The sequence below is a fragment of the Frieseomelitta varia genome, unplaced genomic scaffold (assembly GCF_011392965.1).
Source record: "Frieseomelitta varia isolate USP_RPSP 00005682 unplaced genomic scaffold, Fvar_1.2 scaffold_250, whole genome shotgun sequence".
NCBI classification, from domain to species: domain Eukaryota; kingdom Metazoa; phylum Arthropoda; class Insecta; order Hymenoptera; family Apidae; genus Frieseomelitta; species Frieseomelitta varia.
The window spans coordinates 146,707-170,474 of NW_025109980.1; the positions used below are offsets into that span (position 1 = coordinate 146,707).

At 40.0% G+C, this 23,768-nt stretch overlaps 1 protein-coding gene across 4 annotated transcripts in view; it reads left to right on the forward strand.

Annotated features, from left to right (window-relative positions):
- The window catches only part of LOC122528437 (LIM domain-binding protein 2), a 117,667-nt gene that overhangs the window by 64,733 nt on the left and 29,166 nt on the right, over positions 1–23,768 (forward strand). For 3 of the 4 annotated variants that reach the window (XM_043653531.1, XM_043653527.1, XM_043653528.1), the window contains exon 2: positions 12,188–12,281. In XM_043653531.1, coding sequence (XP_043509466.1) covers positions 12,188–12,281 — 94 coding nt within the window. The remainder of the gene's footprint in view (positions 1–12,187; positions 12,282–23,768) is intronic. The other variant, XM_043653529.1, reaches the window with a different exon arrangement.

Here is a 23,768-nt window from a genome sequence, read left to right on the forward strand (position 1 = left end):
AAACGAAGACAGACAGGACATATATTTATATGACTTTTTTTCAGTATTTTTAGGCGTACAATCAGCTCCCGAAGTGAGTTCCACAAGTTACGAAACACCCTGTATATTTACTCTAGAACTTCTTTTTCTGACACAAAACAAGTCGTTCTTTTCTTAAAAATCGAACGTTTATCCATCGATTCCAGGACGTTTGTGTTTGCACGAACAGTCGATGGTTGTACTGTTTCGCTCAATCCCAGGTTTCTTCTGCAAACCTGGAAGCAAATTTTTGTTTTATTAAACATTCGAGCATTTCGAGCGATTTTCGAAATTTCATATCAATAATTAATGTTGTGTTAATATAATATTGTACAATGAGAATTATCATGCACAATCGAAGGAAATCACATTTATGGATACTGTTCTTCTGTCTTTATTATTTCGTTGAACATGATACGATCGATAATGTATAAATGTTCTGAAATGTCTACGAGTTTCGCTTCCTTGTAAAAGACTCGTAAGAGCAGGGATACCGCGGAAGAAAGAGCGGTAACCAAGATGGTACAAGAGCGTTAAAATTCTGTATATACTTTTGCGGGCTTTTCTTTCAAGCCTGAACGAGCGGACGTTTGAGATAGAGACGGGAAGAGAGCAACGAACGTCTCTATAAAAACGGAAGAAGGATCGTTACCTTAGGATTTATTGGCTCGTAGCTTTTATTGGTGAAGGGCGCATGCACAGCTGGCGAGGGGGGAAAAAAAGCGCGGCTCGAACGCGTAAAAGGTCGCGTGCTCGCGCGCAGCTATCGCAAATTGAACGGCAATTTATCTAAAACGAACCTTAACTTACCTGCAGAAAATCGTCAACGCGTACGCCGCGTAAAATTTGCCTCGCTCGAATGCCTAGTTCTTTATTTACTCGTCGAGATAGTGGCTCGTAAAAATGTTGCCATTAGATACTACTAGAGTGTGACACAACTCCGATAAATTTTTCAGGAAAGATGAGAAATTCGATCGTTCGTAGATTCCCGATTTTCAGTCGGGCGGAAACGAAAATGACTTCGAAAGAACGAGAACTTACGTATTTCTTACACGGAATAAACTTTCTTATCGACTATTTATAAAAATAATCTCGAAAGGAATAATTAAATTGTGCTCAATTTGCAATCGTTTCAAGGAAACGAGTAAAGTTGTTTCCTACGCGAATTTGATTTTTCATTGATTGTTTAAATTTTTTTCGGTAAAGAATACTTAAAAAGGAAGAAGAATACTTTACTTCCAGCACTTTTCTTTAATGCAATTAGTAAAAAAAAAAAAAAAAAAAAAAAAATGAAAAAAAAGTTATTTGATTCGTCCCGATCGAGTTACAGTTTTCTCAAAAAATTCTAGTGTTAAGAAGAAGTTATCACGAAGGTTTTCTGCATCCTTGCATCCCTCGAGGATATTTGTTTCGACCGTTAGAAACCTGGCTTCGCGTTGGTCAGTCGAGCAATCTTCGGTTTACCGACTGAAATGCACGTTTAAAATTTTTATCGCTGTAATTTGTTCCGTCGTTTGCTCGGTTATCTACCGATACCTGAATTTCCAAGGCCGTTCGAATATATTTCAAGGCACATTAACAATGGAATTATCGACGAAAAATCCGGCGTTTGTACTTTCCCGCAGTCGAGAAACTTTCGACCATTCGATCGAAAATAAGAGATAAATATCTGGCCGGAGAGCGAGAGAGAGAAGGGGATCGAGAAAGTCAATTACCGTCGAAGGTACCGCGCCACACCTTTCCTTTTGTTCAGCCCGTTTAATGAAATTGTAGTTTCAATTATCGGTACGATTACTCCGGCTCACGTCTGCCGATCGATAAATACCTGTATCTACGTCCTTATCAAGCTTAGACGTTACGTAACAACGTATACCGCTGATAAGACGAACCTTGCGCTCTTCTCCGCTCCAATTCCATACGAAGAACGTAAATGAAGCGTGGTAGGTTGGAATAACTTCTTCGTCGCGATTTCGTCGAACGTGGAGCGATTAGAAATATTCAATCGGTTTACGAGAGAATCTGTTGTATTATATAGTTTGAAAATCGTTGCCGATCGCAGTTTTTGAAGATTGGAAGATAAGTTTATTATCATACAAATCATCTATAGTATACTAGATGTACTATATATCGTTCAAGAGTAAAAAATTGTAACATAAGAGTTAAAAGAAATTAATAAATAAAAATCCATTGTTTGACCATTGTTCTTCAGAGTCTGTCCTCAGTTTTAAAAGTTTCGGAATTGAAGAGAAAAATTAAGTTCAAGAAAAATTAAACGTAGCAACACCAATTTGACCAATTTCTAGAATCATGTTTGTTTCTGTTGCAGATGTTGTAATGCTATTTTAGAAATGTCACGAGTCGAAATAACTCGGCGAAAAAGAGGGTTTCGAGGATTGAAACGCTTTTTAAATAGTATTACACGTGTACAACAAAACGGCGAATCCTCCCCTATTTTTAACCCTTGAAATCCTCTCTGAGAGTTCGACCCAAAACCCTTGAGCTATTTTATTGAGCGGTGACAGTTTCGAGGGATCGAGAGGTGCCCAACGTCGCTTCGAAAACGCATAACTTGTCACTCTCCGAAAGAGTTGAGAAATGCGATCGACCTTCGTTTTCATTCAACTGGCAGTACATCCAGAAGTCAATCGTAATCGATCGAAAGACAAACAAGGCGATTGTACATACGTACATGCAAAGGAGAACATCGTCCCGCGCAAACATCCGCATACTCCAATGATCATCATCCCTTCAGGAAGCATCATCTCTGTCGAAAAACGCTGTCTCGTTGCGCGTTCGAATAATATTCGAAACGTTCGGGTGTAACCTGTCGCGGGGGCGAGTAAATCGTTCGGAAACTCGCGAGACACGAATATTCGGTTGTCCATCGATGGTCGTAGCCAACCGTGTGCATACGTGTCGGTAGGCTTGTGTGTGTGTGTGTGTGTGTGTGCGCGCGCGCGCGCGCGCGCGCTATTCTTCTATATATAGAGTTCGAAAGGGGGGTCTAGCATGACTCCCCAAGCATTGATCGCAGTGCCACCCCATGAGCAACCCCTAATAACACCCTCTTCCTCCCTCCGTGGCAGACTCACCCTCGGCGAGAGAGCCACCCTCCGCTCCGTGAACTGCGCCCTTTGCTAACCCAATCTGAGACCGGTGGCAGGCGACGGCTCTCAACCGGCGGTTCCGTGCACGCCCGCGTCGTTTCCACGGCCAGCTGGCCGGTCAGCTGATTCCTGCCGGCGTGCCGGGACGCCCATTAACCGCGCCAACTAAACCTATTAACTCTCACGACCTGATAACGACCGCACCCCGCCCGCAGCTCCCTCGAAAATCCCGCGACGACGATGTCGCGGATATACCTAGCCAACGGCCTCTCGTTCGCGCGCTCTCTGTCGTCAAGTTTCGTCGGACAGGAAGAGAGAGAAAGAGAGAAGATTCGAAATGAATGAATTGATTTGAAACACGTTGGTGGATCAGGGATCGTGATTTCGTCTGCTAATTGCGAAGCTATAGTCATGGAAATTAACGTCGGTTGAATTTCGTTGAAAAGTGAAATCTGAATGTGACCACTCGGTGATCTTTCAGATCGCGTATGTATATTAGGATAAAATTTCTATTTTCTTCGACCGTGTTTTATTTTGTTTCGAATTTGTTTCTTGTTGCTGAACTAGGAGCGATGTTAATGTATTTAATGGATGTTAGGTAGGAACAGATAGGGAAGATTCAAGACGTTGAATATTGATGACGAATGATATTTGTGATTGCGAAGATTTTAAACAGAATATGTCTAAGGTGAATAACATCCAAAATTGAGAATATCCCGAAAGGGAATGTTCAGAATATTCGAAAATTCATAAATAGAGAATATTAACTATTCCAACGCCCAATACTGATCAAAAAAAAAAAAAAAAAAAAAAAACGAACATTCGAGAAGATAGAGAATACGGAGTGTCTGTAATTTACAAAGTATCCAGAGCGAATTGCAGATTAATCCCTTCAATCAAAGTGTAATTAATCTGTATAAGTAATGAAATCAATATAATTAAAGCAAGAATACAGCTGAGACAACCTGCGTAGAACATTGTTAATTGATAAGTTTAAATTGTACGTGTTAGTTACAAGCAACGTCGTATTTCGAATATTTTACATAATTTCTCGTATTACGTGCATTCGTATCATGAAAATGACCGAGTATCAGTATCAAAAATAATCGAGAATCCTTCTTCTCATCCGCGAAAGCAACAGATTCTTCATATTACGCCTCCTCCATAGTGTTCAAATTCGTCGCATGTCTCTATTTTGTATCCGTTTCGTACGTAAAGGAAACTCTTCGAGAATCAGAGATAACTTCTCTCTTTCTCTCTCTCTCTCTCTCTCTCTCTCTTTTCTTCTGATTCCACGATGGAAATTGTGACGGCGCGCGCGACTAAAAGTTTTTCATTGAACGGATTGGTCCCGTATCGGAGGAACGATCTGTCACGATCATTGGGCCGGAGAGAGAAGGAGGGGAAAAAAAATTGCGGGCAGCAAGATAGAGATAGAGATAGATAGAGAGAGAGAGAGAGAGCGAGCGAACGGAGGCGAGCCGCGCCGGTGTGCCGTGCGACGAATTAATTAGTTCGATCGCGGCGGGCACGTCTTGAATGAGAGAGAACCGGCGCGCTCCACGCGAGCCGGTTTCGGATTATTGCACGCCGCTACACCGCCGCGTACGTGCCTCACGTGAAATTACGTTGTCGGCTAAATTAGCGCGTTTCGATTCTGTTTTATGCCCGGTGCTGCCAGCTGAATCTGTCAACGAGTTCTCTCTTTCTTTCTCTCTCTCGAGTGCTCCGTGCTCGGTGAAAGAAACCATTACACTGATATCTGTTGAAGCTTTCTTCCCTCGAATTTCGTGGTTTTAGCGAGGAAATTGGGCACCGAGTTTCTTCCTTCCGTGCATTTTTGCCGTGCTAATTTTCAGTGTCGGTTTTCGTTTCGGTTTTAAAACGTGGTGTCTCTGTAAGCAGCCAGTAAGTCGTGACTGTGGATTTTTCTGCATTCGAAGATACGTAAAAACGCACGCGACACACGGATATGTAAAATGTCGGAGGCACAGCGCGCGATACAACGTTTTGTAGGTCAGACAAAAAAAAAAAAAAAAAAAAAAAAAATAGAAACCTCTGCGTGGATTCTAACTTTTAAATTATTTTTACGAAAAAATATGAAAATCCGCAGTTTAGTGATTGGGTCCTGTCTTTCGCGTTTGTTTTTTTTTTTTCCTTTTTTTATTGATCTTCGTAGATTTCTATTATGATTTATAGATTCTTTTTAATGATAATTCGTGGAGTACAGTTACAGTTATACGTACGCATCTTTTATTAATGTTTTTAGTATCTTCCTATTCCTAAAAGTGTTCATTGCTTATAGTTTCATGCGATTTATTTTAATAGTGATCAGGTATTTTCCTTCTTTTTAATACTCTGATAGAAATTTCTGATCTGTATAGTTAATCTTTGAACTAGATGGCTTCAATCAAATGTACAGGGTCTTCTTGTCGAAAATAACAAGTTTCGAACCTTGGATTTGCCATTTCTCGTGTCCTTCTTTTTGTACGATGCTTCGATAGAAATTTGTGAACTGTAGCTGCTTCAGCTACAACTTTTCACTTTTAACATCTTCGAAATTACTATCTTTAGTATTCTAACTCTATTAATAAACAACTGGTGATATATTTCTAAAGCTGTGAAAATTTTGTGACGCAGTATAAATAAAATTTAAAAATACACGATAAAAAAAAAAGAAGAATTATCGCGTTCAATGAGTTTGAGCTTCGACCTATCGCCGAGCGTGTGCCTTTTAATTTTATTATTAATCTTTCGCCTATTTATAAATAAACACGCAACCTGACATTTTTTAACGCACGGTCGATACGCGCTCGCTCGACTCGCATTAAAAATATCTCATTAATTATAGACGAGCGTGTGTTAACCTTTAATCTTGCTCTTCTTCTTTAGTTATCTCAAAGAGAAAAAAAGAAGAACAGCCATACGTGAATCTTTCACTAACTAAATTGATCAACCTTATTTTTACGTAGTCCACGATTTATATAATTAGTATTTAATGTTTCAAGAAAAGGAATGAATTTATCATCACGAAACTGTTAATCACAAGAAATAAATATGATAATTCTTCTGCAAATATATTTTTCTTTACTACGCGGAAACATTTGGAAACTTCGTCAATTCTGTATTACGATTTAACTGGTAAAATTTATAACAACACTGAAAATGTATCCAAAACATATATATTTCACAGAGATCCATTATATCAACAATATATACATATAATACTCACATTATATTAATCTTTTGTTAAATATATAAGTCGGCAATAAATATAAAACATACGTGCATTTGCAGACTTCCAAAATTTTAACAACACGATCGCGACGCTTGTGTCTTTGTTGCAGTGTCAGCGAAATATATCGATATCTTTCATACAACACGCATACGTCCGTACGTAATGTACGCGTGTACGTGAAAAGTCTTCTAAATATGTACGAATATGCTTTGCCAGCCGCTACGTACGTACCATGTATCTTCACGATTGTCCGCGATCCAGATGAATCAGAGACTCGAGTGGGACGAGAAATTTGTCGAGCGCGTCCCTGGTGAACCATGCGCGACAGTAGGTTACCCTTGCAACCCTTGAGCCTCGACCCTTCTCTGGTAAATTCACCCTGCTGTGTGTACACACACACACACACGTGTACAAATGTGTGAGGGGTTGTGACGTGTCGTCAAGTCCCACGGCGGCGATTCTCCAGAGACTGGAAAGGCCAAGTTCTTTCTGGCACGATCGATCTTCGCACGCGGCATTCAGCGTCATCGTGTATCGTGTATTTTCTCTCTCTCTCTCTCCTTTTTTCTCTCTTTCTCTGAGCCTCGCCCGATTTCGGACGTTTATCGCTGGTTTTAACTCTTCCTGCCAATCCATTTCTCCAAAGAGAAGAGAGAATCACTGTCACCGAGATCTGCACGTCTCTTTAAGTTGCCGCGTAAGTTGATTCAGACGATCCGGTCTTCTTGTAAATCATTCTTTACACAGCGGCAAGCGTGTAATGTTTGTTTCGCGAGAAACTTTATATCTCCTGGTCCTCTTTTTCTTTCTTTTCTTCCATACTGTTGAATCTGAGATTGCAGTCTCTTTGGAAGCATTCGATTGTTTTCTTCCCATTACGCAGAATATCTTCGCGATCGAGCGTTATGAATTTTGCAGAATACAGATTTTGAAAATATATACACGGTGAGCAACGAAAGTATCCGAACGGCATGATGGAAAATAATTGATTATACAAAAATTGTATAATAAATTGCAATTTATTGAAACAAATTGTTTTTATACTATTATATACACATTTGCTAGATGTATGCAAAGTTAGAGAAAAGTTAAACCATAAGTAAACAAATTACATAACATTTTTCACGGATAGGTACATATAAGGCATACCAAAGTATTCGAACGCTGAATTATAAACATTATACATTGTAAACACAAGACTGTCGCAAGGTCTGTAAATGTAAATAAAAGTTCAGATGTATTTTCAACAGTATTTGAGAGCAAACGGAACCGAAAGTTAAACGTTAACCTGTAATTCAAAATAATATATTTACGATCCACGTAGTTCGAATGTAGAATATAGAAGCACGTAAAATATTCTATATTATAGCAACGTGACATAGAACCCTTTCTCTATAACGTGGAATTTTTCCCGCAATGTGAATTCAACTTTAATTTTTTCCAATATCCGAGAGAACCTTCTGTAACATACAATACTTTGTTCCGTTATTGTTTACATTCGACTCTTTATTTCAAATAAAGAACTGAAAAAGGAAAAAGTTAAATTTCAACTCATTGTCAGCAAAGAGTTTCTCCATGCACGTATTCGTCAGAAATTCGAAACAGAAGCACCACGTGGATCGGATTGGCTGGCTAGCGAAGGAATAGCTGAAGGTGCCTCGCCGGCGACCAGATGCTCTCGAGGAAGTTAAAGTCGCGGAGGTGAAATCGGGTGACCGGATTATTTGGCCGCGATCCGCTCCGATGCGTATTGCGGCTAACACGTGTAACTTTAGCGATCGAACGCGTTGAACGGCGTTAATGGAGCGGCGCCGATATTAAAATCGATAACAATTCCGGAGAACGATGGCCCGCCTGTCAGCGAAAGCCCGCCGCCAGTCAGTCGGACGCTAATATTTTGATGCCACCAATCAATTGTCCGTATTACGAGGCCGGCATTACAACGCGAATTCAATTTTCCAAGAATTAGTCTGCCGTTTCGCGCTTCTGCTTCGGCCCCGATCCGCTGCTGCGCGTTTCAAACGAGCGACGATGCACGTTTCATAGGAAAGCCCGAAATAAGGATTTCAGCGTTTTTCTGCTTGGAAATATGGTTTCCTGTTTAAGAAATGTGAACTACGTTCACTCGAACACTTTTGGATATACACGAGCCTCTTGTCAAGAAAATAATACTACGTCTGTGTGGTATATTTTTTTAATTTAACGCAAGCTCGCGAAAGTAATTTTTTTTTTTTTTTAATACTGTGCAAAATTTTATTACAACAGTCAATACAGTTTTAATCTATAATGTAATTTAACAATAAGCACACTAAATGTCGATATATTTAACTAGAATGTAAGTTATGTTATGATAAATTAAATTAGTTAAGTTGCCGATAGACTGGAAATGTTTATTAAATTCGAAGAAAACGACCTTACTTATGGGTATCCTTGATATTTGGATGTTAAACATAGATGATTCTTATCTGTTGAATTGCGTCAATGGTACATTTGAAATTGGACGTGGTTTTGGCCGTGGTTGGTAATCGATTCTAATTTGTAACATTTTCGAAAGTAAATCTATACTTCTCTGTGTATCTGTCGTCTAACTTCCGTCTATCTGTGCGTACTGTTTCTCTATCTATCGTCTTTTCCTGACTTTTCCGACGACGGGCCTGTTTTGATTGTCAAATTACCGCCAATCAGTTTGAAGTTACGGGTCCTGTTCGATTGCCTCGATCTAGGCGAATTCGTGTAACGTGTAATTTGAATGTTGTGTAACGATCCGACTGTCAACCGCTTTTGGAAACACTAAACAAAACAGGTCAGTCGACCATGTCTTGCTGATACGAAACTGTGAATCATGACACTGCCCTGCGATCTTTTTGGTTGCGATGTTTTTGGCTGCGATCTTTCTGGCTGCGATTTTTTTGGCTGCGGAAGGTAAATCGTTATCTTTATCATAAATTTACCAAATATTGTAGACTCTTCGCGCCGATAAGAAGTCTAACGTTTTCGATTTAGAAAATTCTGTGTCCTTTGATTATGCTATCTACCATTCATTGAAGCTGTCGAGGCTTCAACATTATTTATACGTGTTGTGCAAAGTAAAAGTGAAATGTGTGGTTGCGTTGCTAAAATTTAAAGTCGATCTGAAAACGAGTGGTGTGCAGTATTTTGTATTTAATGGAAAATCAGTATACAGTGCGAGTGATCATCTAAAGTATAATGAAAAGTCCAATTATGACTGTATTATCTCTACGAAATGTGCACATCTATATTTCCATCAGATATCTTTCTGTAAACATTTTTACGCTCCATAACATTTGTTTCAAATATCTATCCAATTGTAGTCTCTCGAAAGTTGCTCTAATTGTTTCGAACAATTGTACTTTCCTGACTATGTCTAATTTAACGTGCATTCAGATTGATTTGAATATTATATATATATACACATACGTATATTATACGTACAGGTAAAATATATATAAACGGACGTACAAAGTTTTCAGTGACAAACGTTCGAGCGTACGTAGTGATGGTTCTGTCGTAATGGTTTAATGGAGTAAAAAAAANAAAGAAAAAATTTCAACACGTCGCTAAAGACTTCGTAGTCGATGCGACTCTAAATACCCCATATTAAAAAAAAAAAAAAAAAAAAGAAAAATTTCGTTCGTTAACACAGCTACGTTGAGTCTCACTACGTTGAATCGCGATCGGCGATGTGTAGAGCAGCAACCTTTAGAAAGATACTTGCCAGTCGTAAAGTTTCGACGAAGTTTAGACGATCACGAGCAACAAGATGCGACGCACGCACACATACACAGAATGAGAGAGAAAGAGATGGAGAGAGAGAGAGAGAGCTGGCTCGCGCACTGACACGAGGGTGATCGATATCAGTGTAGCCGGTCGATTCGTGACCCTCGAAACACGCTGTTATCGCTGCTACAGTGCAACGGTCTTTCCTTTGTACAATCAACTCTTATATTCAATTAGAACTTTGCGTCTGATATGAGCACACACATATATCCGTCTACGCCGCAACATCTAACCACGAATTCATTCCCTCCGCGAGCATCGAGACGTTCCCTGCCTCCCGTAAAATCCTGCCTGTTTTCCCTCACCGGAATTGGTTTTTCACAGTTCGCTCGATCTCGACGTGGAAATTGTATAGATTAAATTCCCTTTTATTCTCTTTTCTTTTCACGTTTCTCGCGCCGAGTCTTTGGAAATAATTTGGACAATTTTGGAACAACGTAGCTATTTACGAATGATAAACGGAATGTGAACGTTCGTGAAGAAAGATCGCGAGGGATATCGAAAAATCACAGAGTCAGAGTTGTCGAGAGCGGAGCTCTGACAGCGGACATCGAGATTTTATTTCCCCGGCACGATTCGTACGATCGCGGCACTAACAGGTGTTTGACACGCGTGCAAAGGCATGCACGAGCTTATTAAACTTGATTTACGCCGTTTGCTTGGCCACGATAGCACGATCTCGGGTTGCGCTGTTGTTCCGAGCTTTTTCCCCTCGATGTTCACGGCACGATTAATCGATTGCGATTTGGCAACGTGCGCGCTGTTGTTCGAAAGTGTGCGGACTCTTTCATCGATTTAGCCTACTCTTTCATCGATTTAGCCTACTGATATTGGCGATCTTCTTCCGATATTCCGACAATCCAGATCGTCATTGTTTACAAGCTTGTCGAAGTTGAATACACGATAGATGAAAGATTGTCAGTAGCACGTTAAGGTCAAATAGTCTAGTAATTAATACTATTTTCCAATTTTTATTATTAGTTATTATTATTTTAGTATATATATTTTTATATATTTTCCAATTTTAGTTATGAATATTTACTCCGATAATTTAGAAAAATATTCTACACTGTCTGCATCATCTGTCGATACAGTTGGACCAATTCAAACGAGTTAGAAACAATAAAATTGTGCTCCTTGCAATAAAAGTAAACTCTATACTTAATTACTTGGAGTAGAACGATACTTCTCGCGCCACCTCGGACCTCGAAAGCGTGTTCGTCGATTAAATTCCGACCCAAGCGATGAAAATCATACTTCAATTAAATTACACTCGGCCAGTGTGAAAACACCGGTCAGCAATTTAACATGCAAACAAATTGCAAACATTTTCTCAGTTTTATGTACACTTAAATGTAACCTCGGTGAAACAAATGACAACTTTATCGCTTCCTAATAATTTCTCTCCAGTGATGTCGACGAGTTCGTAGTCGAAGAAAAAGAGAACGGCGAATTATTGTATACGGTTCGGTCACTCGTTATGGTCCGCGAACCAGTTGCCAGCGCCAAGGGGTTAGATTCCACGCTCAAAATTCAACATTCCGCGAACCTTCACCTTCGACGAAATGAAACGAAGCTGAGACACGCGTGTGTCCGCTGCAAATTTCAGTGAAACGAGCTAACTGTACCTATGCGTTGGCCGTAATTTCAATCAGATCGAGAACTCAGACCCGGTTGAACGCGAACGGACTTGGCCGGGACTATTGGAAATCAGTTTCGAGGGGGAATTCTTTTACTCGAGGGGATGTGAGGTCTCGCGATACGTTGTTTCCCTCGGTGAAAGTCGTAAGTTTCGTGGTGCCGCGCGGATCTGTGCCACGGCCCGACGTGTTTCGCCGCGCCGTGTTTCATTGGGCCGCTCCAGGCGGCTTACGAAAGTCCGACGATGCATGCTGAACTCTCTCTCTCTATCTCTCTCTCTCCTTCTCCCTTCCCCCTCGGTCTACATGCATGCGACACGCGACCCACACCAGAGAACACACTGTACACAGCACACCTAACATGACCGATCGATCTGATCTGACAGATCGTCTCCTGTCCGCAGGAGACATACTCCGTACTTTGGCCAGCCGGACTACAGGCTCTACGAGTTGAACAAGAGGTTACAGCAGCGTACAGAGGTAAGTCTGTTCACTCAATTTTTTTCTTTCTTTTTTACTCCATTTTTCTTTATAGCGTTAAATGTAAAGATACAGCGTCGCCTTTGGATTTTTATCGTTTGCTCGAACGAAACATACATACATGCATACGTCGTCTCGTACTTTTTACACGCTCCGATTCAAACGAGCGATAACGAATAGTAATTCGCTTTTTGCATATCGTTAGCATCAGAGAAAACGAATCACTTAGGGTTCTTGGCTTTTCATCGTGCAGAAGTCCTCTCCCCCCCCTTTTTTTTTCTTTTTTTATAGAATTAATTTATCGAATCGAGAGACATCGCGACGTTTCGAAAAAAATTTTTTTTCAGCATCGAGAAGATTATATTCTACGTGTGTATATAATTATTGAACGAATATAAAAATATATTGACTGCATGTAGAGTAAAGGAAACTAAAGACGATCGTTTTGGAGCAGTAGATGGAACATATTAATATTATAATATGTTAAGTAAATTCAGTTAAAAAAAAAAAAAAGAAGGACGAGATATACTTTTGGAGGATTATACGCGAAGATATAAAATTAGAAATAACGTGTCTCTTAAATCATTTCTATCGATTTTTCAAATCGTTCGAATAATTAATGCAAATAATTGTCCATGAAATCTGCATAAGCAATATTTATTCAAACGGTTTGTTCCGTTGCACGGTCGTTCAAACGAACAGTGGAAGGATTAAAGAGCAAAATGTGATTGGAGAAGGTTACGACGACTGAAGATCGAGGAGGAGTCTCTGTACAGTTGCCTTGCATATTTCGCGGAAACAAAGAGTTGGCGTAAAGGTTAGGGAAGGTTCATTAGCAGATAGGGTAGCCGATTAGACAGATGACTAGGTATTAACCGACGGGAAAACTATGCCGATGATTAATTGCTTTCCGTTTGTGCAACCTTGTTTCTGATCAGATTGAATTACGAACGAAGCGGATTGTACGCGATCTATCTCGAGCGTGCTTTCCTTTTAGAAGCTGACACAATGATAGATCTATCTTGTTCGATCGATCGTGTTTTTCTTTTCGCCGTGTTTTTCTTTTTCTTTTTCCTTTTTTTCTAATCGCGTACGCGGTACAAGAAGAAAGAGCAACAGCGTTTGTTGGAAAAGCGCGCTCGGTCGAGGTTTGATTTGTCAGACTGACGAGGTTAAGAGCGATTGTGATTTCAACCCTTCGGTTAGGAAGGTTCACCGTGACACGCCTCTTTTTCGAAAATAAAGATTTCTAATATAATGTAACGATCAACTCGAAATTGAACGTAAAAAGTTTTTAATGTATGTTTCCTCTAAATTCGTTTCGCTTCGAAGCAACCGTTTGAAATTATTAAAATTATCAGTGAACAATTCTCACATGAATTAAAATTACATGAACGAGCAGTTGTTACAATTAAGAATTTGAGGAATTTGCAACGATGAAAGTGCGATACAAAATTTTAACAATTATTATTTAACAATCGTTTTCCTCGTAGAAATCTAGTTTTATCTATTTAGAAAAAAAAAACGACTATTTGCATTAGTTATTATTATAAAATTCGCACGAGACGAGATGTCCACCCGTGAGACAACTTCTGAGGATCAAATCGATGGAATTGGCGGGAGAACGAAAGTCGTACGTGGAACATGCGCGACTTGATGTTCCATGCGTTATAAAATTTCCCGGCTTGTACATAGCGGTCCGATAAACTTATTCTCCTTTCAGAGATCCTCGATAATAGCGATAAGATATTGTACAATCCTCGTGAAGGGATTATCGTTGGCGCACGTGTCTCGTTGCTGAACTATCGAGTTTTCCGTCGATTTCAGACAAGCCGGATTAATAGACTCTTTGTGGGCAGATCGCTCGACTTCATGCGACTTTCGCGAGCAATCGCCGTGCCGGAATGTATCGAAGACGAATCGCGCTCCGCGATAGTCCGGACCGGAAAGGTCGATAATCGATTAAATCATTGGTTTATTGCGTCTTCGTCAATGAGAATTATTGACGACGTCTTATTACAGGCCAATCCATTATTGGAAATGTTTCGGGGAAAATTCTTTTCGGAGATTGCAGATGATCTGGATAGTGTTACAGTTCGTGTTACATTTTCTTTTTTTTTTTTTTTTTTTTTTTACAAAATTTTGTGTCGAAAAACAAGTATTAAATATCCTTTAGAAATTTGTCAGAGGGAATTATAAGCTGGAATATATATTATTGGAAATATTTAGAAATGAATTTCATTTGGCGATTGCGGATCTTGCAGCTTAGTTTCTGTAAAGATATTCTGCAATATCTCACGTTGGAAGAGCTTTTAATTTCTAGAACCTAGTGAGTTCTTTTTTGTGATTGCAGAAATGACATTTCAAAAAAAAAGTTAGTCTATTTATGTATCAAGAAAATTATTAATTTCAAATTAATAACGCTAATGTTGCTTTCTAGTACACTTATCGTTCTTTGCTATCACAGATGAACTTTCTGTTAAAAAAAAAAGAAAAAAAAAACGATAGCGGCCAACGAAATGAAACACGATATCATATCGCACGTGTCGTGTACGATTTTATTGAAGAATTTATTGTACAAAGAATGTAAATATATAAAGATAATGAAGACAAATATTAGAGTGTGTCAAAACGAGCCAAGGATTCGAACAATTCTTTGTTATATTACGAACTTCTTCATTCTTCGTGCAGGTTAATTTTTACACTGGCAAATCGCCATTTTTTTCGATAGTTGAGCTGCCAGAACCTATATATTTTCAATAATAGATGAAAATTTTATTAAACTACGAATATCCATCTGTCATCTGCAACGGGCAAAGGTATTCAAAGATACGCGAGATTTTTCCTAAAAGGTGGTATAAATCGAGGACAGTGACTCGGGAGAAGCATCGAAACCAGTTCGAATCGATTAACAACCCACGTCGAATCGATCGAGGCGCATTTGTCGCGCTAAGAGTCTCGCGCGAATGTTTCCCTGTTCCCCTCTTCTTCTTTTTTTTTTTTTTTTCTTTTCTTTGCGACGAATCACCGCGAGATCGGTTTTTCTTTCGACCAACAGTGATCAATGCGCCATTAGGGCAAAGTAGCGCGAGAGAAAAGAAAAAGGAAAAGAGCGAAGGGAAAGGTTAATGTGTCTTAACGAGCCCGCGATACTTGAGGCGCGCGTTCATTAATCTCGGAGGACCGAACGAACGCGCAACCGGTCTTCACTTTCGAGATCTCGGTATTATCGGCCCGTCATGCTGGTTTACGTTTGTCGCGTGTCGGCCATCATCGTAAAAAAACCACGCTGCAATTAACCCCTTCGGGATATCGAGCTGTCCACTCTTTTTTGCCACTTTGCAAAGCGTAAAAACGCGCCCGATTGATGCCCGATCCACGTTCGAAAGTATGTCGATAGAGACGAACTCTTTTCAATGTCTTCAGGCTATTTTTACTTTGGATTTATACTTGAAGGTCCTTCGTGAGTCGAACGGGTCTTTAAACTCTTTCTCGCTTTAAATTTTTCTCTTTTTTTTTTTTTTTGAAGATCGAGCATATTTAATGAACATTTACAAAATATCTGATCGCGTGGTTAAATTACGATTCGATCGAAGGTTTCGAGACATATATTTGCCATATTTGTTTGAAAACTAGGAGAATTGAAAAAAATATATTAGTTAATACATTAGTAATTTTGTTGTCTCTCAATTGTAAATACACGATGAACGTGCAGATGTGAATCAAGCCCTGTTAAGCAGTTCTAAAGCAGTAGATTCTCTTCCAATTTCCCCGGTGAAAATTTATATATTTTATATATTACATATCTATTTTACATTCTCTACAATTCCCTATCGATAGTGATCGGACTGCGGATTGTTTACACGAATTCCACGATTCAAAAAATTGAACTTGAACAAAAGTTTGTTTGGTTACACTCTATAAAAACTTTCGCAGAGCCTAAAAACAACAGTCTAATTACTTTATTAAATATATCTGTTCCTCCTCTGAACACTCTCGTCCCACAGTCCTTCTTTCGTTACCTGCTCAAATTCGAGCTGAATGCTTCGTTCGACCAGGGGATCGCAAATGACAGTCAATTTCGGCCAGAAGCGGGGCCAGAAGTTCGTTTCACTCCGGCTCACCTGTCTAATTCATGAGGGAACCTAATTTCTCCTCTTTCTCTCTCTCTCTCTGTATGCGCGACCTTGACCAGCCAACATTGAATAAAATATCATCGTGGCTCGCGACGAAGAGCGTCAGTGGACGATGATCGAGTCGAGGAGAGTCATCAGTCACTCGAAAAGCTCGATCGTTATTCAACAGCCAAGGCTAGCCGAATGTTTGTCTATCATTTGTTAAGAGGGCCCGAGGGTAATTTCACTCGACTCTGGCCCACATACGACTTTTTTTTCTCCTCCTCCTATGACTCTCGTTTCTTTTTCTTTCTTTTCTCCATTCGTTTCTTATCCAAGCAGTTCTTTTTCGGGGTCTCGCTCGGTTCTCCTTCCTTCGGCCGGGTTGTTCACTCTCGGTCACTCATTCGCGAACTCGAGCAAACGACGTGGCGTGTCCCTGGCTCATAAATCATCTTTTCTCACGTTATCGTCAGATCTCGTGCGTTGTCAGCGTGCACGCGTGCACGGTTCACCGTTGTGTGTTTCTTTGCCTACTTCCGTCAGGCCTGTGCGAACTCTCGACCGGCGCCCCACCGATTATCCTCGAGAAGCGTAGCTTCTCCGCGAATTGTTCGCACATTTGTCATTCACGGACGCGTCATCCTCGGGATTCAATCTAATGATCTGTTAACTCGATAGTAGACGATCCTTCGCGAGACCTTACTTGGTCCTTATTCTCCGTGATTTCTCTTTAACTCATTAATTGGAGTTCATTAATCGAAGGGATTTGAGATTTGTCATTTCCGCTTTATGATTATAATTTTCGTTCGCAGTGGAAGCGAATAATTTTCTCGCAATTTCTAAATTTCTTTCTTTTTTCTTAATCGCCGATTTAGGATACCCTTGTCTTGTTACTTCGAGTTGAGATTCATGCAGATTTTGAGCGAAACACACGTGTCGTGAAACATATGCTTCGTATGTTGCGCTTGCATTCTTATTTTCATATGTCATAAAGCTTGTCGAAAAACATATGTTTAAAAAACAGCTAATCGCGTTCGAGTTCGTGTATGAAAATTTCTCTCCATCTTGGATAATTTTAGTACCGATGGTATGTTTTTCGTCAAAAATGCGATGGAATGGCGAAAAAGAAAAAAAAAAAGAAAACGATACATCAACCGCCGAAAAGTTGATACAAAAAGGGGAGACTTCTCTTTGCATAATCACTTTGAAACGAACGTCAAAAAAAAAAAAAAAAAAAATGCATCTACTCTGTAGAGTCGTTTTGAATTTGTAAAATTTCAAAGGGAAAAAAGCAATTTCACTGCTTCGCTACGTTTCACAATGAAAAAGGATTTTTTTTTCGGACAAAAATTTCGTCGAAAGATGTGAAAGAGCTTTGGAATGAGCACAGGTGATTTCGCAAAAATCGACAATTTTTCTAGTCATAATTTAGCGATCCTTTTCTGGCGCAGTGAATGTTCATGCGTTCATGCTGTCCAAATATTCATACAAGTAGCTAAAAACATCTATCTGATTATCATACCTAGACTTTTACCTAGATTTTATCTAATTTTCTTTAGTAAAAATAAAAGTAGAAAAATTGAAAGTATTATCTAATATATAATATTTTCCCATATTATGCATCCAGTAAATTCGTGCTTCAAAATTTTCAATAAATTCGTATGAAAATTCCTTTAGTGTAACCAGAAGATGTATTAATAGAAGTTTCAACAATCTTTAATAATTTTTCATAAGTTATAGAATCTAGATTTTTCTAATAAAAAAAAAACTAGGAAACTCTCGTAGGAAAATTGAAAGCATTTTATATATTTTCCCATATTACACACTCAGTAATTTCGTGCTTCAAAATTTTCTACAAACGTATGAAAATTCATTTAATGTAACTAGAAGCCGTATTAATATTTTTTCTTTTTTAAATAAATAACACTTCCTGCACGCGATAATCACTATCACCTAGGACAGGATATGGCGAAATTCCTGGCTCGAAAACATTGAAAAGTTCAGACGTTCTATCGTTACGTACATATTTATTTATCGCGTATCTCACACAACCGTGTCGAGGATTCTCGAGCAGTGTCTCGGCGGAAGTGTCGGTCGAAACGTAAAGATCGAGAGAGAAAGTGCGAGTATTCGGCGGAGATCTTCGGTCGAGCATCTGTAGTACGAGCGTGTACGTCACAGCGAAGTTTGCCGTAGTTCCGCGTACGTTGGGGGTTGCACTCGTGTCACTTGGGGGGTGCCAGGAGGGTTAGCTCGCGCGTTGCGAGACGGTCGAGCCGACAGGAACCGAGAGCGAGGAGCGAATTAAAATCAGCAACCACGCTGACTCTCTGTCTTCTTTGTTTCCATTTTTCTCCCTCGATTCCCATCTCTCTCTCTCTTTTCAAACACAGAATATTTCGATTTACAAAATGTTCACAGGAGGAAACATATCACGGTATCGAGATATCGTTTCGTGTGTTATAGGGAGGGAGACCAAAAAAAAAAAAAAAAATAAAAAATAAAAAATAAAAAATAAAAATCGCTGGACCTATCATCGGTTTCAAGTTAATTCCAATTCAAACGGTTTCGCCGTGGTGCGGGCCACGTTCCCATCGCAGCGTGCTCTATCCGATTGCGCTATAAGCTTCTTTCAAGCTTATGTTCCGGCATTCCGAAACAGTAGATTTGGGAATTAATTCGTTAATGTCTTTAGTCGATCAAGCGCGATCGGCGCCGCGAGTTTCGCCGTGGGCGGAGAATTTAAATGCCGAGAGATATTTATTTAATAGGGATAGAGAATGAGATTTTTTTCAGCGGAGATGAAGGAGTCGTCATTTACGTCGTTCGTTGTTAGATCGTTGGATTTTTATACATTCATTCCGGGGACTTCAAAGTGCAACGTTGCACGATGTGAGAAAAGTGTGTATAATGGTTTCTGTATTATTCATTTGCACGCGAATTTTACAATTTTACAATCGTATGTTTCCTCACAGATGAGATCAATGAGCTCGAGAACCACCCTCTGACAAACAAATGAAATTACAAAGAACATAGATGCAGATTGAGGAAACGGAGAGAAGGGGCTAACGAAAGAAAGTTCCGTGAAACGTGACGACGAGCGCAGTGAAGCGGAACGCGCGCGCAATATTACTCTACGCGCGTGAGATTAGAGGCCCGCCTCGGTCACGAAACGGAAAGAAAAATGAAGAGATCGCGTAAAATCGCGGCCTGTAACCTTCGCCGTAGTTTGCAACCTCCCCCCGTGGGGAGAGTATTTCGCAATTACTCCCGCGATCCAGCAGTTGCACCGATCCGGATTCCCGATCCGTGGAAATTCCACTGGTGCTAATTAGAAATTCGATCAAAACCAACCAGGTGAAATTCACCTGGCCGGCTGGAAAAATCAGGCCGACTCGCAGCTCGGTAATTGAGAACGCGGAACGCGCTGGGCGGCCGAGTAATTGTAAATAAATTAATTCTGTATCGCGTGCTAACCAGCTCGAGGCACGGAGCTCACCCGATACGTTGCAACGTATTGCTCGCGCCAGTGGAACGTTTTGGTCGCAGAAAACCTTCGAATCAAACGAATCGAGCAGTCGAAATATGGCGTGGAACGACGTGAACCGATGAGAGCCAACATTTCGTTTAAATAGGGAGAAAGGACATGGATCCTGTGTAAAACAGGCGATGAAAGGAGTCTTAAGTCTCTACGAACTTTCGAATCAAGGTGATGTTAAATTGCCGGAATCGATTTTGGAACTACACTCGAGATTGTAAATCTTGGAAACAGTTTCACTGTCAGATGAATTTCACGTCAGAAAATAAAGGAAATTACAAGGAGGGAGAAATTATCGACAAAACCGACGCGAGTCGTTATTTTTTAATTTTTCACATATCATTTCCGTGCAATTATACGGCCTTTCACGTCATAAAAATTGATAATGATCGATTGAACATTGAATAATGCAGATCATTTCTACATTTTAATTCCATCAAGCGTCCCGGTGATTTATGGACGAGAGAGGCGCGCCCGTGTATTCTTAATTATTCGAAACAAATGGCTCGCTATCATTCGTATCAACAGAACCATTCGGCTGCCGGTGTATTTTTTTTTTTTTTTTTTTTTTTTATTTACTTTTTTCTTTTTTTTGTTTTTGTTCGTTTGCCATCGATAATGCGTCCGAGCTTAAAAGTTTTAATCACCGGTAAAAGCGTTCGTTATTTGGAAATTTTTTAATAGAAAATCGCGCGTGCGTCGAGGAACTTTTGAACTTTTTCCATTGTAGCGCATGCCGAAGGAAATAAAACTAAATTCAATAAACGTCAGGTCCGGCGAACGAATAGCAAATTGAAACTGTAATTAAATGGAATCCCCTCCTCGTGCGTGGCGCACGCGGTGTCCGGTGTATTTCTATTTTTTTTTGTTTTTTTTTGTTTTTGTGTTTTTTGGGGGGGAGGGGAAGGTGAGGGAGGAGGGGAAATCCATATGCAAGTCGTCGCGTGTCGATTGATTGTTTAATTGTTTATGGACGAAATTTATTCTCTCGTTCTCGTCCAGATGGTTAATGCATCGTGTTGGCACGGCTGTTTCTTTGTTGTATAATGATCTCGGTGATAGTCGTTCATCTCGAACAAATCGAGCTTATAAACTACGCACGTTTATAGAAGTTGAAATATATTCAAGAAACACATTGCATAGTTGAAAGTATCACGTATGAAAGTACAGATACAGTGTGTGTGTGAGTGTGTTGTATAAAATATTTCCCAATTTTATTAGCAATGAAATACGATGTAATTGAGTTTTGAATTTTGATTTATGCAATATTTAGCAAATTTTTCAAATTTTGATGTTTAAGCTGCAAAATTCATACTCTAGCCATGATTACAGTCAATCAAAGTTAAAGATCTGCATAGAAATCGTAAAGTGTTCTATATTCATCTATATATTTGATAAAAGAAGTTAACACAGTGTAAACAATTACCTTGAAACAGACGGTAAATATTTAAAGTGATTTCAGCGAATATTCATTAATTTATTAAATGTAATATGTAATTCGTTTTGTTAATATAATTTATTAATATTGTAAGTAATTTTTAGTAACTTTTAGCAATTGATAAAGCAATTTATTAATATAATAAGTAATTCGTTACTCAACTAATGTCTACGATTACTGAATATCTCACACTTTCTATATATATACGTTCAACACAGTGACGATGTATAGTTACTAAATATCTGTACGTATATTTTCTCAAAAACTTTCCACTCGATCTCCCGATTATTTTCACCAGCTGCACATGTATATATCACGCGTGAAATAATTTTTGCGTAATACGTCGCGATCAAATCGCCATGCTGCTGGGGCGTTTGGGCGAAACAGCGGGAATTTGGAATTTCGTGACTTATCGCCGGAGACCTGGACATCTATTTCCATCGGTGCACTTTGACGAATACGGGACACGGTATCTGACATAGGATACAACGCTTTTTCATCGTGACAGATGACATCTACATTCACCTTCGCGTGTTTCATACACGGAAGTCGTTCCACTTCCCCATATTTTTTGTCTCCGCCGAAATAATCGTATTTCGCCGGGATAGCGTGATCCCTCAAGACCTGTCCGGCTGGCCAAGAAAAATTATTTCGTCTGCTCCCTTATAACAATAACAATCGCTCGGCAATTTCGTTCGTTCCAATTGGCATTTGCTACTAGTTCAATTTTAGACGGCTGTAGATGCATTTATGAAAAGCATACTTTTACACTCGCGTGAAACAAGGAGAGGTTAAATTAACGGCTAAAAGGTCTCGTCGATATCAAAATAGTGTAAAAATGGTGGAAATCGATGGGAAGGGGAGAAACGATTTTTTCATAATTATATAAATTTACGATCTACAAAAATACGAATCGGGATGGTGTTGTGATAATTATTAGATGTCGATTTGAGGTTCGAAATTGAGGATGCAACGTGGTTGCATTATGCCGATCAACGAACCGTAAATGAACAGTTCGAGTTCGAACATTTTTTTCTTTATTTTAAAATCACCAATTTAATGAACTAAAAGTTGCTCGTCATCGCGCTGATGCAGAACGAACGATCCCGTCGTTCGCGTGAAATATTCAAATCGGGAAGTACGAACGCGAAAAAGGGTGAACTGAAAATTAATCAACGAAATCGATCGACTGACAAAATTCTAACCCGGCCTGGACGTAAAATTGTTTGACAATCAGGTCGGAGAACCCGAGTCTGACGAATTGTTGATTTTCCAACTTCCATTAAGAACTCGTCACGAATTTCGTCTTTGGGCAAACCTAACGCAACGCACGATATGGTCCGCGATATTTCCTGTCCGGGGCCGGTAATTTTCCGCGGAAGCAAGGCGAAATGAAAGAGAGAGAGAGAGAGAGAGAGAAGAAGAGGAAACGCGCGTTGTAATATCGGTGGAAAAAGCGAGGTGAAATTTTTAATAACGTCCACAAGTCGCGGTTGGAAATTTCTAATTTGAAAACAAGCTACGGCCGCGAGGGGGCAGGACATTCGTACAGCGACTAAACATCACGAACGGCGGGGGGGGGGGCAAACTCCCCCCTCCCCCTGGTCCGTATTCATCGCGAAAATCTATATTGCACAGGCCTGCAATTTTTCTACCTCGCGCCGTGCGCGCCTACGCGCTCTCCTCCTCTATCTGGCCGTTCTCGTCCCCGTCCGCGAGCGTTCGAAACGCTCGAAATCACGTAAATCTCCGATAATAAAGCTCTGATGAGAAATTCCATGCTCGATGACTCGTTTCGTGAAACGCGCGGAATCGTGCGCGCCGCGCGCGTCCCTTTCGAGCTTCACCTCGTTGATATTTCGTTTGGTTCGCCGACCGGTTCGGCTTGCGCAAACAGGCGCTTGGACAAAATAATGGGGAAACAGGTTGCTTAGAGGTGGAAACTAGATTTCTGCGCGTTCGTGGGGAAATTTTTCGGGTAGTACGATCGTCGATCTTCCTCTTGAGCTTCCTCGTCGATTAATGTCGCGTGGAAATTAAGAAGCCACGTCGCATAGATCGCGGTTGCACAGCTCGTCTTGATCTCGATCTATTATTACCTGCCTTGGAAAAATATATGCCGAAGAGTGATTTATGTCATTAGACGTGTAGTGAAGAATTTGTTTTTAAATATACGAAAGATGGCTCGAACTTTTCGACGCACACGCGAGAATGAAAACTGCGGTGAACGTTCGAGCGATTTCGCGAGTCGATGTAAGTTCGTTTCTTCGAAAACGGCATTGCGTTCATTTATCTCTTTCGTCCGTCGTTCATCTGCTCCGATGGACCGTGAGCTCGGAATTCTATCCGAGTGTCGTCACGCATGATTTTTTACTAAAAAAAAAAAAAAAAAA